Source organism: Neopelma chrysocephalum, unplaced genomic scaffold, assembly GCF_003984885.1.
Source record: "Neopelma chrysocephalum unplaced genomic scaffold, ASM398488v2 Primary Assembly neopelma1_232, whole genome shotgun sequence".
Lineage (NCBI taxonomy): Eukaryota > Metazoa > Chordata > Aves > Passeriformes > Pipridae > Neopelma > Neopelma chrysocephalum.
In genome coordinates, this window is record NW_020897894.1 from 193,525 (window position 1) to 207,417 (window position 13,893).

General features: G+C 56.9%; 1 protein-coding gene across 3 annotated transcripts in view; it reads right to left on the reverse strand.

Annotated features, from left to right (window-relative positions):
- The window catches only part of PEBP4 (phosphatidylethanolamine binding protein 4), a 76,246-nt gene that overhangs the window by 6,572 nt on the left and 55,781 nt on the right, over nt 1-13,893 (reverse strand). For all 3 annotated transcript variants that reach the window (XM_027703493.1, XM_027703494.1, XM_027703492.1), the window contains exon 5: nt 914-959. In XM_027703493.1, the coding sequence (XP_027559294.1) occupies nt 914-959 (46 nt within the window). The remainder of the gene's footprint in view (nt 1-913; nt 960-13,893) is intronic.

Sequence of the window (13,893 nt, forward strand, 5' to 3'; positions counted from 1 at the left end):
CTTGTTTTGCCTCTCCTGAAATAACCTGCCTCAAAACCTCCTGCTTTGACAGCCACCTCCCTCTCCTCCTTTTCCTCCTCCTCTTTCAACTCCAGAGCCCTGGGGTGCTCCTTGTCTCCATGCCAGGTGCCCCAACCTCTTCTCCACCCCCTTTCCCCTCCCTGCACCACCCCATCGAGCCCCCTCCCCATGCTGGGGGCAGCCTTCCCTGGTAGGGGACCCCCAGCACCCCAACAGGACATGACCAGCCCTCCTTGCCCTCCTGGCTGCCCCGTGGGGGTCTGTGCCTGAGTGGTAGAAAGAAGTGCACAGCTGGCCAGATGTGGGGCCTGCAGCTGGCTCAGGGCATCATCTCCAGCTGCTGAGGGCTGGTGGTCCATGGGGAGAGCCCTCAGATGCCCAACACAGCCACCCCTCGCTCTCCGTCAGGGACAGGGGGATGTGACACCAAGGGACCTGAGGCCGGAACTCCTGCAGGGCTCCAGGGGAGCCCCCAGACCCCCTCCCTGCTCCCCCCGGGGGTGTGAACTCCCCGAACCATGTCTGACCCGTTTAGAACTGGGATCTGGCCCATTTGGAACTGGGAATCTTTGTTCGTGCAACATCACAGGAGTCGTTGGGATTCACCCACTTTTATCTCGGGTTTTTCTTTAGGATTGGATCCCTCCCCCCCCCCCTCCCCCCTCTTTTTGCACTGGTTTGGAGAGATTCCAACCATTGGGGAGTTTTTTTAACCACTTTTGCCTCTAGAAAAAAAAAAAGAAAAGAAGAGAAAAAGTGGTTCCTATTTCAGAGAGCGCCCAGCTGTGCCCTGAGGAGCCCCTTGTGTCCCTCCCTCGTGTCCCTCCCTCGTGTCCTGGTGTGCCACCACCTCGCCCCAGCTGGTGGGACCTCATTTGGGGTCTGCACTCACCTGACAGCACATGCCCTTTGACCTTCCCAATCCTCAGATCCGCACCCTGCAAGGACAAGGAGAGGGGGATGAGGTGCTACTGGGAACCTCGGGAGAAACACACGGGGGGATGGACCCCTCCTGCCCCACCCGCTGCTCCCCAGGGATTCCTTTTCCAACATTTTGTGCGTTTTCCTTGTACAGATCATTAGGGAACAACTCCTCCAGGGCGGATGCTGGGCTGGGGTGGGTGTGAAGGGGCACAGCAGGGGTTTTCTTTGGTTGTTTGGGATTTAGGGGCTCGACCCACAATGCCCTGGCACACAGGTGGTGCTGTCACCCCCAACGGGGCCCATCAGTGATCTGGTGATCCAGGGCAGTGATCCAGGCTGTGGCACAGCAGGAAAACCACAATATCCCAGTTAAAAGCCTTGGTGCTGCTCGGCACACCCGTGTTCAGGAGGGGTGGGAAGGGGCTGGCTGAGGCGATTTGCACCAGCATTCCCGTGGCAAAGCTTTGCTCCATCCTGGTGGTTTTGCCCTCAGTCGAAACTCCTGCTGGGAGAGCAAGTCCCGCTGCCCAGCAGGCTCAGCTCTCCATCCCCACCCTGGGATGCTTCCCTGGAGGATCAAGGCTTTGCTGGGACACCCAGTGGGATGAGGGTTGATGGTGAAGGGGCAGTAACGGGAGCTCTGGCCGCAGCCTGGCCCTGCACAACCCACCTCACCCCTGACCTGCTGCGCCGTTCCCAGCCAGCCCCAACCTCCCCAGCGCTCGTAAATCCTTTCCTACGGCACCCGTTATTCCAGTCCTGCCCACGCACGCTCCACTGCCAGGGCTCCTCCGTCCTAACCTGCCCTGGGAGTTGTTATACCCCGAAAAAAAAAAAATAAAGAGATGCATCAGATAAAAACCGCCGGCAAAAGTGCACGCGGGGAACATGGTCGGTGCCCCGGCTCCTCGGGATCAAAGCTTCCCTTTCCCTACAAAAAAACCTGCCCTGCACTGAGTCATGGCTGGTGGCAGCCTCCTGCCAGCTGCCCAAAGGTCACAGGGAAGCCAAGGGCCCGCTCAGATCCTTGGATATGAGCTCCCCAATGCCACCTTGGCAGCCGGAGCCGAAAATATCCCGATGACAGAGAGGCGATGACTAAGACTTTGGGCAGGTTGGGATGCCTGGGATCACCAGGGGAGGGGAAGGCAGAGGGATGGCTGTGTGAGGGGAGAAGCACCCAAGGGTGCTGGAAGGGACACACGAGGCCCTGGGAGTTGTGCTGGCTGCTCTCTCCTTGCCCAGATGTCTGAGCGTCCTGCTCCATCCAGATGTGCGGGCTCACCCCCCATCCAGATGTGCACAGCACTCATCCAGCTGTGCACTACCAGCCCACCCACAGGGGCCTGCCCAGACCATGCTCGGTGCCGCCTCCATCCAGATGTGCACATCTGCTCTGCCCAGCCCCTCCAGCTGTGCCTGCTTCCCCCCAGATGTGCCCAGCCCGGCCTGGCACAGGAAGCTCCCAGCGCATCCCCGGCTCTCCCCGAGGCTGGGCCGGCTGCCAGCCCCCGCTCTTCAAAGGCAGGGACTGAGGGTTTCTCTGTTCCTGGTTGGAATGCTCCCATGCGGGGACCTCGCTGCTATTCCTGGCTTTGCCATGGGCTTATCGGGAGAGGCCGGGGCCTCCTCCCTGTTTTCCCGCCCGCTGATGTGGGTTGCCTGCTCGCCCCGAGATGCTGTGGGTTCTGGCTTGCCCCGGGGATGGGAGAGTCAAAGGATAAAGCTCCTTTTAAGAGGCGAGAACAGGAAGAGGGCGGGAGGGAGAAAGTAGGGATGAGCACTCCAAACCCTGCCTTTCTTTTTTTTCTTTCATAGTAAACAGCTACCCTGGGAGCACGGAAGGACTGAAGGTGTAAAGCCCTGCTTGCTCCTGCGAGCTTTTCCTCCCTGTTTTTTTTTGTGGAGGGAATGGTTTTCATGAGGAATGACCCCCCTGCAGACCGTTTCCCCTTTGCTGACACCAGGATGAGGGCGAGGGGAGCATCACACTCCGGCAGCTCCCAAAGATCCCTGCCACGAGCGGAGCTAATGGACGCTGATGAGCTGCCGTGTTTATTAATGCCCTTTTATGAGAGCATTAATAGTTCCTAATGACACCATTTGAGCTTCCCAGCCTTTTATCTCCTCTTTCTCTCTTTCCCCTGCCGAGGACACAGTGTAGGAGGTGGAATTAGATATTTCCACCCTCCGGTCTGTGCCGTGTGGTGTCAAGCGCTGGCGGGGCACGGGATGCTCATGCAGAGACCTGGGCAGCCCTAAAAATCTGTGCCACGCAGCTTCTGTGCCAGCAGCTCCTCTCTGTGATCTTTTCCTCGGCCAAAAGAGTGGAGAAAATTATTCCCCCCCATTCCTGATGCCTCAGACAACCACCGAGGCTCCCTGGAAGATCACGGCCAGCACTCGGCGCTGCGTAGGGTGGGGGGAGTAAATAAATAAATACAAATAAATTAAAGGCAGTGAGTCACATTTTGTTTTCCTCTTGATCTTTTTTTTGTTGTTGTTGTTGTCCTTTTCCCCCCTCTTTCCTCTCTTCCCCCTCTCCAGAACGTGTCTGATCCCATCGGAGAGAGGAGGGGAAAGGGATGGGTGGCGAGAGCTCGCCAGCGATTCGCCCGGGCGAGGACGGAGGGTTATGGAAAGTGGGTGTGGGAATCGGCACAATCGCTGGCAGGGCACCAGGACAAACAGATGACGGATGGGACCCAGGGAAGTGCAGGGGAGCGGGGCTGGGCTGCTGCCGCCTCGCCGGGAGCGAGTCCCAACCCGGCCCCGGGGACACCGGGGACAGCGGGAGGAGGGGGGCACAGCCGGGGGCGGGGGCTGCATCCCGCAGGGAAGCAGCCGAGGTGCCGGCCCCGGCATCGCGCTGAAACGATTAACCAACAATTATCCGAGCGGGGAAGTTAATCCCCAAACAACCAGGGCTCCTCCTGCGCTGCCTCTCACGGCTCGACGGGGGCAAGAGGCTTCAAAGCCGGCGCAGCCGGGAGCCCAGATTTGTTCTCCTCTCTCTCTGTGATCTTTATAATGAGGTCGGGATGTAGGAACTGGCTCTCGGGAGCACAGGGGAGCATCCCGGGAAGGGCAGAGCTGCCGGGATGGCAATCCAGCCTCCCGCCAGCGGAGCGGAGGCTGGAACAGGGAATAAAGAGGAACAGGATGCTAATTGCAGGTGGATATGGATCTGTTCCACCGTGTCCTTGCAGAGCAAGGTGAACATTTTGGGGTTTCCTCCTCTCCACCAAAGCCAGCAGCAGCGGTGAGCGCTGCATCCTGCCCCAGCTCCCAGGAACATTCAGGCTCGTCCTGCTTTCCAACAAAGAGCATGTGAGAGAACACCCGCTCCAAGAGAAACTCTCCCTCCAATTATCCCTGCGTGCAGGGAGGCCATGAGAGAGCAGGGCAGGGCCTGGGCAGCTCCCAGCACTCCCAGGCTCTGGCATTTCCCAGCCCAGCTGCCCGTTTGCATGTCAGCTGGGTTCCACACCGATCCCGGTGCCGGATTTGGGGCATGGGATGCTCCCAAACCACTCCTGCTCGCCCACGCCCCGCTGACCCTCTCCCTCCTGACACGGCTCCAGCCCACTCTTGCTGTTCCCATCACCATCAAGCCGGGGTTTCGTGCCCCAAGGAGCCTGTCAGCCCCTACCCTGCAAATCCCTCTTTTTATGATAAGTGTCACATCCCGTTATGCCAACCTCGCTATGCCACTGGATCGTGTTCTCACCACCGGGAAAGGATTTAGGAGGGAGAGAAAAATACGGAGAAACGCACAAGCAGCTCATGGAAGAAAAGCTCAGCGAGGTGGGAATGTCACCTCTGGCTGGGAGAGGAAGGACACGGTGGGGAAGGGTCTCTGCTGGCTGCTGCATTACCCCAAAAAGTGTTTGAACAGCAAATTCCCAGGGCAGGGAATGACTTCACACAGGCGATGGTGGGACAAGACCCCAACAGAGGTTGGATCCCATCACTGCCCAAATCCAGAGAAACCTCCCCTTCCTCCTGGAACCAGCCCAGCTTTCCCAACCCCAAACCTCATCCTCAGCCTCCTGCCCCGGTGCTTCCCCGCAGCCCCAGTTCCCGGATCCTGGGATGACTCAGGGCCCTGGGCTTGTGCTGGGAGCTGGTTTCGTTCCCCAGGCACAGCTGGAGACAAGGCCCAGGCCATCCCAGGCCTGGGGCAGAAGTGATTCCCAGCATTTCCCTGCTCCAAAACACGGGTACCCCATGTCTCCAGCCAAACTTCCCACTGGGATCCTCGTAGCCCAGACACTCTGCTTTCCATGCATGTCCATAACAGGAGGTTAATTCACTCTCCAGAGCCTCCTGCTCCTCCTCTCCCGGGCTCCAGAAATGCACAATCCAGCCCCAGAGGACCTATCAAGCAACACGGGGTGGGATACATGGAATGCCCCCATCCCTGGCTGCCAATCCCCCTTACCCACAGCTCAAACATGTTATTTTAATTTATTAACATTTATATGAATGGAATTTCACCATTACTGGTGATATTTGACTTGTTTGCTCTCAGCCTGTGCCTGAAAGTTTGATAAACCACATCTAAGCCACATCCAGGCAAAAAAAGAGTGGAAAAATTGCTTTTCCTTCTGCAGGGAACTTCTCTTTAGGGCTGACCCATAACCTCAGTAAAGCTAAACCAGGGTGGACCAGGATCTCAAAGGTCATGGATCCACCTGTTTGGGGACTGAAATGCACCAAAATTGGGTGTTTTTAACACCAGAATCGTGCCAGGACACCCCATCCCAGCAGGCACTGACCAAAGAGATGGTGCTGCATAAATATGCACCGAAGCAATGCACATCCACATGCCAAAATATTCATCAGAACTCCTGGGAAAACTCACTGTGGGGGTCCCCAAGGACATGAGGGGTCCTGTTGTCACCCCTGGGATCCCGTTGGAGGCTCAGGTTGGAGCAGGACCAGGTGGACACATCGGGATGTCACACTTTGGGTTGTCACAGCTCCAACACAGCTCTGAAAAAACCTCCCAGCTTCCCAGGGCCTGAACTCCAGCGATTTACCCCGGATTTTAGGATTATCAGGGAGCTCTTGCAGCCTCCTGGCACGGCCTGGCTTTTTTTTTTTTTCCTGCCTCACTATAACTGGGGGAAGGCGACCATAAAAATATATTAAAAAATAAATATCGGGGCACGGCTGCAATTTAAATGCTGCCTGTCTGATCCACCCTAATGCCGCAGGGAAGGACGTGCCACGGGTCATTAACTGAGCCAAATAAACATAAATCACCTCAGCCTGTGGCTCTTTGGGAGGTTTTTTTTTTAATCTAGAGACAAAAACGCTGCCCTTCAGAACCTGAACCGTCCCGGATCTGGGACTTTCTCCCAGCTCCTGCCTCCCTCCTGGCAGCCCAGGGGTGGCATTCCCAGCGCCAGAATATCCCGTTTCAAAAGAGGGAGGCTCTGCTGGGTGGATTTCCAGTGAGACACAGATACCTGCCTGGCTTAGGCGTTGCTGGCACGGGCTCTGTGCCTCTCTGCGCCTTTCCTTCAGGATGTAGGTGAGGGGTCCAAGCCAGCGGGGTGGAGGCTGTGATGACACTTGGATGGTTTTGAAACCTCAGACAAAACATTTGTGTTGAAAAAAGGTGGAGGGGTGTTGTTTTTCTTGTGTTTTTTTTGTTTTTTTTTTTTATTATTTTAAAACACCTGTGGGATTATAGAGGCCGATGGAGGGGAGGGAGGGGACGGGATGCAGGATTCTGAACTCCATCCCTGAGGTGTGCATGGGGTCAGGATGTTCCAAGAGTGGGTTTAAGGGGTGGATTTGGGAGTCCAAGTTGGTTGCTTTGCCAAAAAAACTTCACGGAGGAGTTTTCCTGCTCCTCCTCTCCCTGGATCCCCGGCACCGGGAGTTTGTTTAAGCGAGAAAGTGGAATAAAAGGATGGTTGAATAAAATGGTGGTGGAATAAAATGGTGGTGGAATAAAATGATGGAAAGGGCTGTGCATGCTCTGATTGCTGTCCCGAGATCCTGGGAAGCTGGAGCAGCACCAGCAGCACTGGGAAGGGGGGGGGTGGCTGCACCCCAAAGACCCTTTTTGGGGCGCGCTGCAATCGCGTCCCGCGCGGTCACACCCTGTCTCCCAGCCCTTGGGCCTCTGGGATGATAAATGATGGATGGGATTGCTAAGAACAACAGGGATGTTGGTAGCAACCCCAGGGGCGTGTTAGGAAGCCGTGTGGATGCCGGGCTCTGCCTGGCTGGGTTTGACATCCCCACGGTGTTGCAATTGTGGGCGAGCTCACGGCGGAGCCGCTGCCGGATGAGTCACCCTGACCCACTGGCCCTGTGCTGGTCCGGCCGGGGCAGGGCTGGGATGGGCTTTGTCCTGCTCAGGATCCAACCAGGACCCCCCCAGAGCATCCTCTGCCCCCTTGGTGCCTGCAGGATAACGGTGGATGCTGCACTGCTGGGGTGGGAAGTGAGGGAGGATGGATGGATCGCTGGGCGAGGAGGAGGACGAGGAGGAGGAAGGGCTGAGGACGGGTCAGGCTCAAGGGGAAGAAGGAGAATGGCACTTTTTGCCCAGTTTCTCTTGCTGTGACAGGGTGGCACTGCTCCAACACTGCTTGCAACACCCATTTTCCCAGCAGCTGCTGGACCACACTTGTGTTTGCTGCCCTGGGCCTTGCCACCAGCCTGGTCCTTCCCAGGAATTCCACCAGCATCTCCTCCCACTCCCCCCAAGGATCCGGGCTCCCTCGGTGCCCCCATCACCCCCAGTTCTCATGGGGCACCTGCAAAACCTCCCCAGGGAGGTGCCCCACCAGAGCTTTCCACAAAGCCCCCGAGATCCCACCACGAGGAACGAGCTCGAACTGGCCAGAAAAAGGGCTGGGTAGGACTGGAAAGGTCTTTTCCAGCCCTATTTCTTGAGAGTGGAAAACTTGTCTGCTCTGCATGCGTGTAGCTTTAAGATGAGCTTGCTTTTCCAGCAGCAGATTTCCGGAGGATTCTTGGAGAAACACCAAATTTTGCCTAATTCAGTCATTTAAAGGCCCGTAGCCTGATTCTGTGCAGACGAGAGCAGAGCCTGCACTGGGAGCCTCCCCTGGGATGTGCCCGTGGGGAGACTCTGCCGGCTGAGTCGCCCCTGGGGACAGGGACACGTTTCTTTTGGGGGTTGGAAGGCACCAGCACGTTCCCAGTGCTGCCACCATCCAGGCTGAAGTGCCCAGTGATACCCACGTCCGTGGGGCACATGGGGCTGAACCTCACACACGTGAACCACCACGAGGCACAACCAGGCTGGAATCATGGAATGCTTGGGGTGGGAAGGGAGCTTAAAGCTCATCCAGTTCCACCCCCTGCCATGGGCAGGACACCTTCCACTAGCCCAGGTTGCTCCAACCTGGCCTTGGACACTTCCAGGGATGGGGCAGCCACAACTTCTCTGGGAAATCCATTCCAGGGCCTCACCACCCTCACAACCAAGAATTCCTTCCCAATATCCCATCTAACCCTCTCTCTGGCAGTGGGAAACCATTCTGCCTTGTCCTGTCATTCCATCTCTCATCCCAAGTCCTTCTCCAGCTCTCCTGGAGCCCCTTCAGGCCCTGGAAGGGGCTCTCAGGTCTCCCTGGATCCTTCTCTCCTCCAGGTGAACCCCCCCAGCTCTCCCAGCCTGGCTCCAGAGCAGAGGGACTCCAGTCTTGGAGCTCCTCCGTGGGCTCCTCTGGACATGCTCCAGCAGCTCCACATCCCTGTGTTGTTGGAGACCCCGGAGCTGCAGGTGGGATCCCACCAGGGCGAAAGAACCCCCTCCTTGGACCTTCTGGCTGCGCTGTGGGTTGACATTTTGGGGTGATACCCAGCGATGACCATCACAAGCTGCCAGTGGGATTCAGGGTCGGATGCTGTGCCAAATCCCACCCTGGATTTGTGCTGAATCCCACCCTGGCAGCCCGGCTTTGGGGGGCACGGGGGGGCACCCCGGGGCTGCCGGGTGTCCGTGGGGTTTGCGCACACGCCGCGAACCCTCCCCTGCAAATTCCTCCTCCCCTGGGGTGTCTGATCCCGGTCCCAGGCACCTTCCCCGGGGCGCGGGGGCGGATCAAAGCCCGCGCGTGCCAGCCCTGCTCCCGCTCTGGGCCAACTCGGCTATTTGGGCTCCGCTAATCTGATGGGAGCTGCGGCGTGGGGGGGCGGGGGGCTGACTTATTCCTTCTTTTTTTGTTTTAATTTTATTATCTTGGGGTTTTTCCCTTCCCTTCCACTGGCCAAAAAGTCTCCCCATCGCCTCTGATGACGACACCACACCCCCCCCTCCACCACCTCCCCTCCTCCGGACCTGGCTGGGAGGGGAACGTGATGTATTTTGGGCCCCACCAGAGCATCCGGGCGGCCTCGGGCTCGGCCTCACCATCCTCCCCCTCCCGACCTCCCCCTCCCCACGTCGCTTCCTGACGGCAGGATTTGGCAGCACTCGGAGGGAGAGTCCAGAGCTGCCCTTGGGACGGGAGAAACTCCAACCGGAAACATCCTTCTCTGGAGCGTCCCCAGTTTTCCTCACACTTCCCCCTCCTGCTTGTGGGTTGTTTGTTTGTTTTTTTTTTAAGGGCAGGAGGCGTCCTGGAAGGATGGGGGAGCTTTGGGATGCTCAGGAGCGCTTTTGCATTGATTTGGGTGGTGAGAAAGAGCCAAATGCATCTTCTTTATGGAGTTGGTTTTTTTTTTTGCTGCTGAGCATCCCGTGGTCCTCCAGGTTCCTGGCAGAACCCCCCCATCCAAAAAAACCTGCACCCCAGCAGGCAGGAGAGGTGCAGGCAGGAGAGGTGCAGGCAGAGCTCCCATCCCGAGGATTAGGGGTTAACATCTGCTGCAGCTGCACGTCTGCCAAAGCTGCTCCTGCAGTGCCATGGACTTCCCTTTCTTCCATAAAAGTCCACCGGATCTGGGCTCCTGTGGGATGCTCTGGGAGGAGGGAGGGGGCCGGGCCGCCCTACCTGGGGCGCGTGCAAGCGCCGGGGGCTGTTTGTGCAATGCCCCGTGCGCCTCCCAAAAATAAAAAAAAACCCAACACCTTGGGAGCCAGGAGCCAACGCTCGCCCTGCTTCCCTACCATGGCTTGGGCTCCAGAGAGGGAAAAATTCATTTTTTTACATATTTTGACGGGGTGTGTGTGAAGCTTGAGGTGGTCCTGGGGTGGCAGGGCTGGGGCAGCACGGAGACGTGCTGCTGCTCACAGGGTTCCATCCTCACTCCAACAGCCCTGCCCTGCTCCAGGATGGGACTCAGACCCACAGCTCCTTCTCCAAGGGGATGGAAAGGCATTGGAGAGCCTTGCAGGAAAGGGGGAGAGGAGAAGCAGGGGGTTGTCCCCTCAGAGATGCCCATCGGTGCTGCCAGAGACTATTTCTGTGCCATCTCCCTGCACAAACCATATTTCCACTCCCAGTCTCTCCAGAATATCCCCCCCCTGCAGGCCTGATCATTTTGGGCCACTTGTGGGTGGCAGTGCAAACACAAAGACCAAGAGGTCTCCTCCCAGCCCTCTTCCCAAACCAAGGGGTCTCCCAGAGGAGCTGTGGCTGCCCCATCCCTGGAAGTGTTGAAAGGGCCTGGAACAACCCGGTCTAGTGGAACAACCATGGCAGGGGGGTGGAACAAGATGAGCTTTAAGGTCCCTTCCAACCCAAACCACTCCATGAATCCATGAAACTGTGTTATCCTGGGAATTTGGCTGGAGCAGAAACAACATAAGCAAACACCCGTGGGGATGCTCGAGTTTGAGTTCAAACCCCACAGATTTAGGATTTGCACCCTAATTCCTCCCCAGCTGTTACCAGGGGTGCTGCAGCAGGTCCCTAAATTTAGGTTGAGAGAGGGTCCCACCTCCTCACCATCCCACAGCCTCTCAGGCAGCTCGAGCCCCGTCTCAGTTACAGCAGCAGACGAGATGTCATCACCCCGAGAGGCCGGGGCTTGCATCACGAGTGTCTTGCAAGGAGAAAAAAGCCCAATTTTTACAGGAGAAGCACACACTCTCTCTCTCTCTCACACACACACACACACACACACAGCCTCGGTAATTAACTTAATAGGTTTCTTACAGAATGCCCCGTGAGTGATGCTCAACATATTCAAGTGTTGACAAGACGGCGCTGAACCCGACGCCTACACAACGGGCAAAGCGGGCTCGGAGCACAGACACACCTTCATTGTCTGAAACTTGTAGTAAAAACTCCAAACCCGCCCTTGTGAAATGGGGAGTCGAGCAGATGGGGCCGAGTAACCCTTTATCTGCCAGGACCTGCCGCGGGACACACAGGAGGAGGCACCAGCTCGTCCCCAGGAGTCAAAAATTAATTTATAAGCATGTTGGACGAGGTACAAATTGCTACAGATGCTTCCATAGGTATTTAGGATATGTTGTTGGAGGGGTTTTAGCCCACTGGGATTGTCACCAAGGAGTTGGACTTGATCCCTGTGGGTCCCTTCCAGCTCAGGATATTCCATGATTCTGTGATTTGCTGAGCACTGGAATAAATTAGCAACTTCTCACTTCCCTATAAAAATGTTCACCCCCTGGAAATTGGCTGTAAATCCAAGGGGGATGAACATTGTGCTACCCTCTGGATTTGCTCCAGTTCAATATTTGGGCCATTAATATTAAAGAAAAAAAAAGGGCTGAGATTCCCTTGGCACTGCTGGACAGTCCCTCCCTGTGTCTCACTCATCCAGTTCCCAGAGGAGTCATTCCCTTCCCTCCTGCCTCGGGAAAAATCTTTCCAATAAAAGACACAATTTTGGCTAACCTGTGCTGGGTGCTATGGGTGGGCTCAGCCCCCCACATGAGGAAAGCCAATCTATGCCAATCCAGCACCGAACACCCTCCTGAAAATCCAACAGCACCCCTGGACACCCAAAAAAAAAAAAAAGAGGGAAAAAAAAAAACATCTAGAAGAGGGATTAATGGGAAAACCAGTTTGGATGGAGCTGTGTTGTAAGAGGCAGCAGAGATCCCTCTCCCTCTGGCTCAGGGTGGGATCTTGAGTCAGGAAAATTGCTTAAGAAAGGGTGGTCGTCCCTACAGGTTCCACCGGGTTGGGAAACGTTCTCCCAGCGAATGGGACCCGCGTGGAGCAATCCCAATCCCTGGAGCTGTCATCGTTGTGCTGACGAGCTCCCAAACCCGTCGGGCTCCCCCTGCTCCGTGCGGGATGGGGCCCTGCAGCTGCTCCCTCTCCCTGTCACACGGGGATCAGATCCGGCTGGATCAGGGGGGAAAGTCTGTCAGCAAGGGCTGGTGATGCCGGAACAGGCAATGGGATCATCCCAACACATCACATCCAACATGTTTTAGGGGAAGGGAGAGCTGGGACCCCCCGATTTGGCGTCTCCTTCCCTGCACAGGGCACTTCAGGGATGCAGGATCCAACTTTATTCCTATTTTTAAGAGGTGCAAAAGCATTCCAAAGGTTTCGATCGACAGAGCAGAAGCACCAGAACCTGGTGCATGGATATTTAGGGGAATTTTTCCATGGGGAGCACACAGAGAGCGTGGAAGCTGCAGACCTGGGCTGCAGACAGGCGAATCCACGGGGCTACGGTGCGCGGGAATTAAGGATTTAGCTGGGAGTTAGCTCGGCATTGTCAGGGAATTAAAGGTTTACCTGCGCCTTGCAGACGGAGGCTTAAAGATTTTACAAACCCATTAGATTTACAGCGCTCCCAAATTTCAACACCCTCAGGTTTTACCCTGCCAGGGAGGATTTTGACCAGGTCTGGACTGTTCACACTGTTCTCACCGTGTGCCCGTGGGGAGGGCGGTGGGAACCGCGGCTCAGGCTTTACCCACGGCCACGTGGCACCCAAAATTAGCCCAAAACCCTGCAAAGAGCCTGTCTGGGCTCTCACCAAGACGGAGCCAAGTGGGGTCAGATCCTAAAAGCGAGCCCTGTCCTGCCGTGCAATGTGAAGCCATCGGTTCAGCGGTCACTGGAGAAGGAAGTTTTGCACTGAGGTCTCATTTCTCTCCCCAAAAAACCACCCCAGGAAGCTTGTGGGAGCTGCAGCATCCCTTCCACCAGCGATGGGTGGCCCTTAAGGCACATCATCAAAGGGAGAAGCAGAGGGGGCTGCAGGGCAGCGAGTCCCGCACACCCTGCAGCACCTTCCCGAGAGTCCCGAGAGATGAATCCTGGCACAACACAAGAGAAACACGCCCCGGGAGTTCTGAAGGACGAATCCTGGCACGACACGAGGGGCAACACGTCCCAAACACCCCGCAAAGCCGGGGCTGCACGCTGGGGAATTGCACAGCAGTCCCGGCGTGGTGCAAGGCAGAGGGGCAGGAGCTGTGCAATTCCCAGCCCGGGGCGAGCAGGCTCGCCCACACACTGGGAACGGGAGCTCCAGGACGGGCCCCGATGGCAGGAGGATAAGGCTGCCCTTACGTAAGGCCCAGGGGTTGCGTGGAGGATCCGTGGCGGGAGCAGACTTGCTCTGGGGCTGCTGCAGCACGGCCGGCCCAGCCCGGACTGTGCCCATGGCTCCGGGATGGATCCCGTCCCGGACAGCCCCACACCCGCTGGGATGTGTGGTGACGTGCAGGGAAGGAAATCCCAGCCTCACACTGATGGGGGTCCCTTCCCATCCCCTTCCCACTCCTTTGGTGCAGAGAGGTGCAAAATAGGCTGTTGTTCTTGAGGGCGCTGGTGATTATTAATAATAACTCGGCTCCCGGTGCTCCAGTTTTCCCCAGCGCCTTGGCAGCGTTCCGCCGGGGCCGGTGATTTAGTGCAACTTAATTATTCCCGGCGTTTCATCACCTCTTGTTTTTGATGTCTGTGTCTCTGTCAGCGCCTCACCTTCGTGACTAAGAGAGCCGGGGAAACGAACCGGTGGAAAAGGGAGAGAAAAGGGGAAAAACCCCAAGAAAAACCCCAAGCCGCCCCTGCC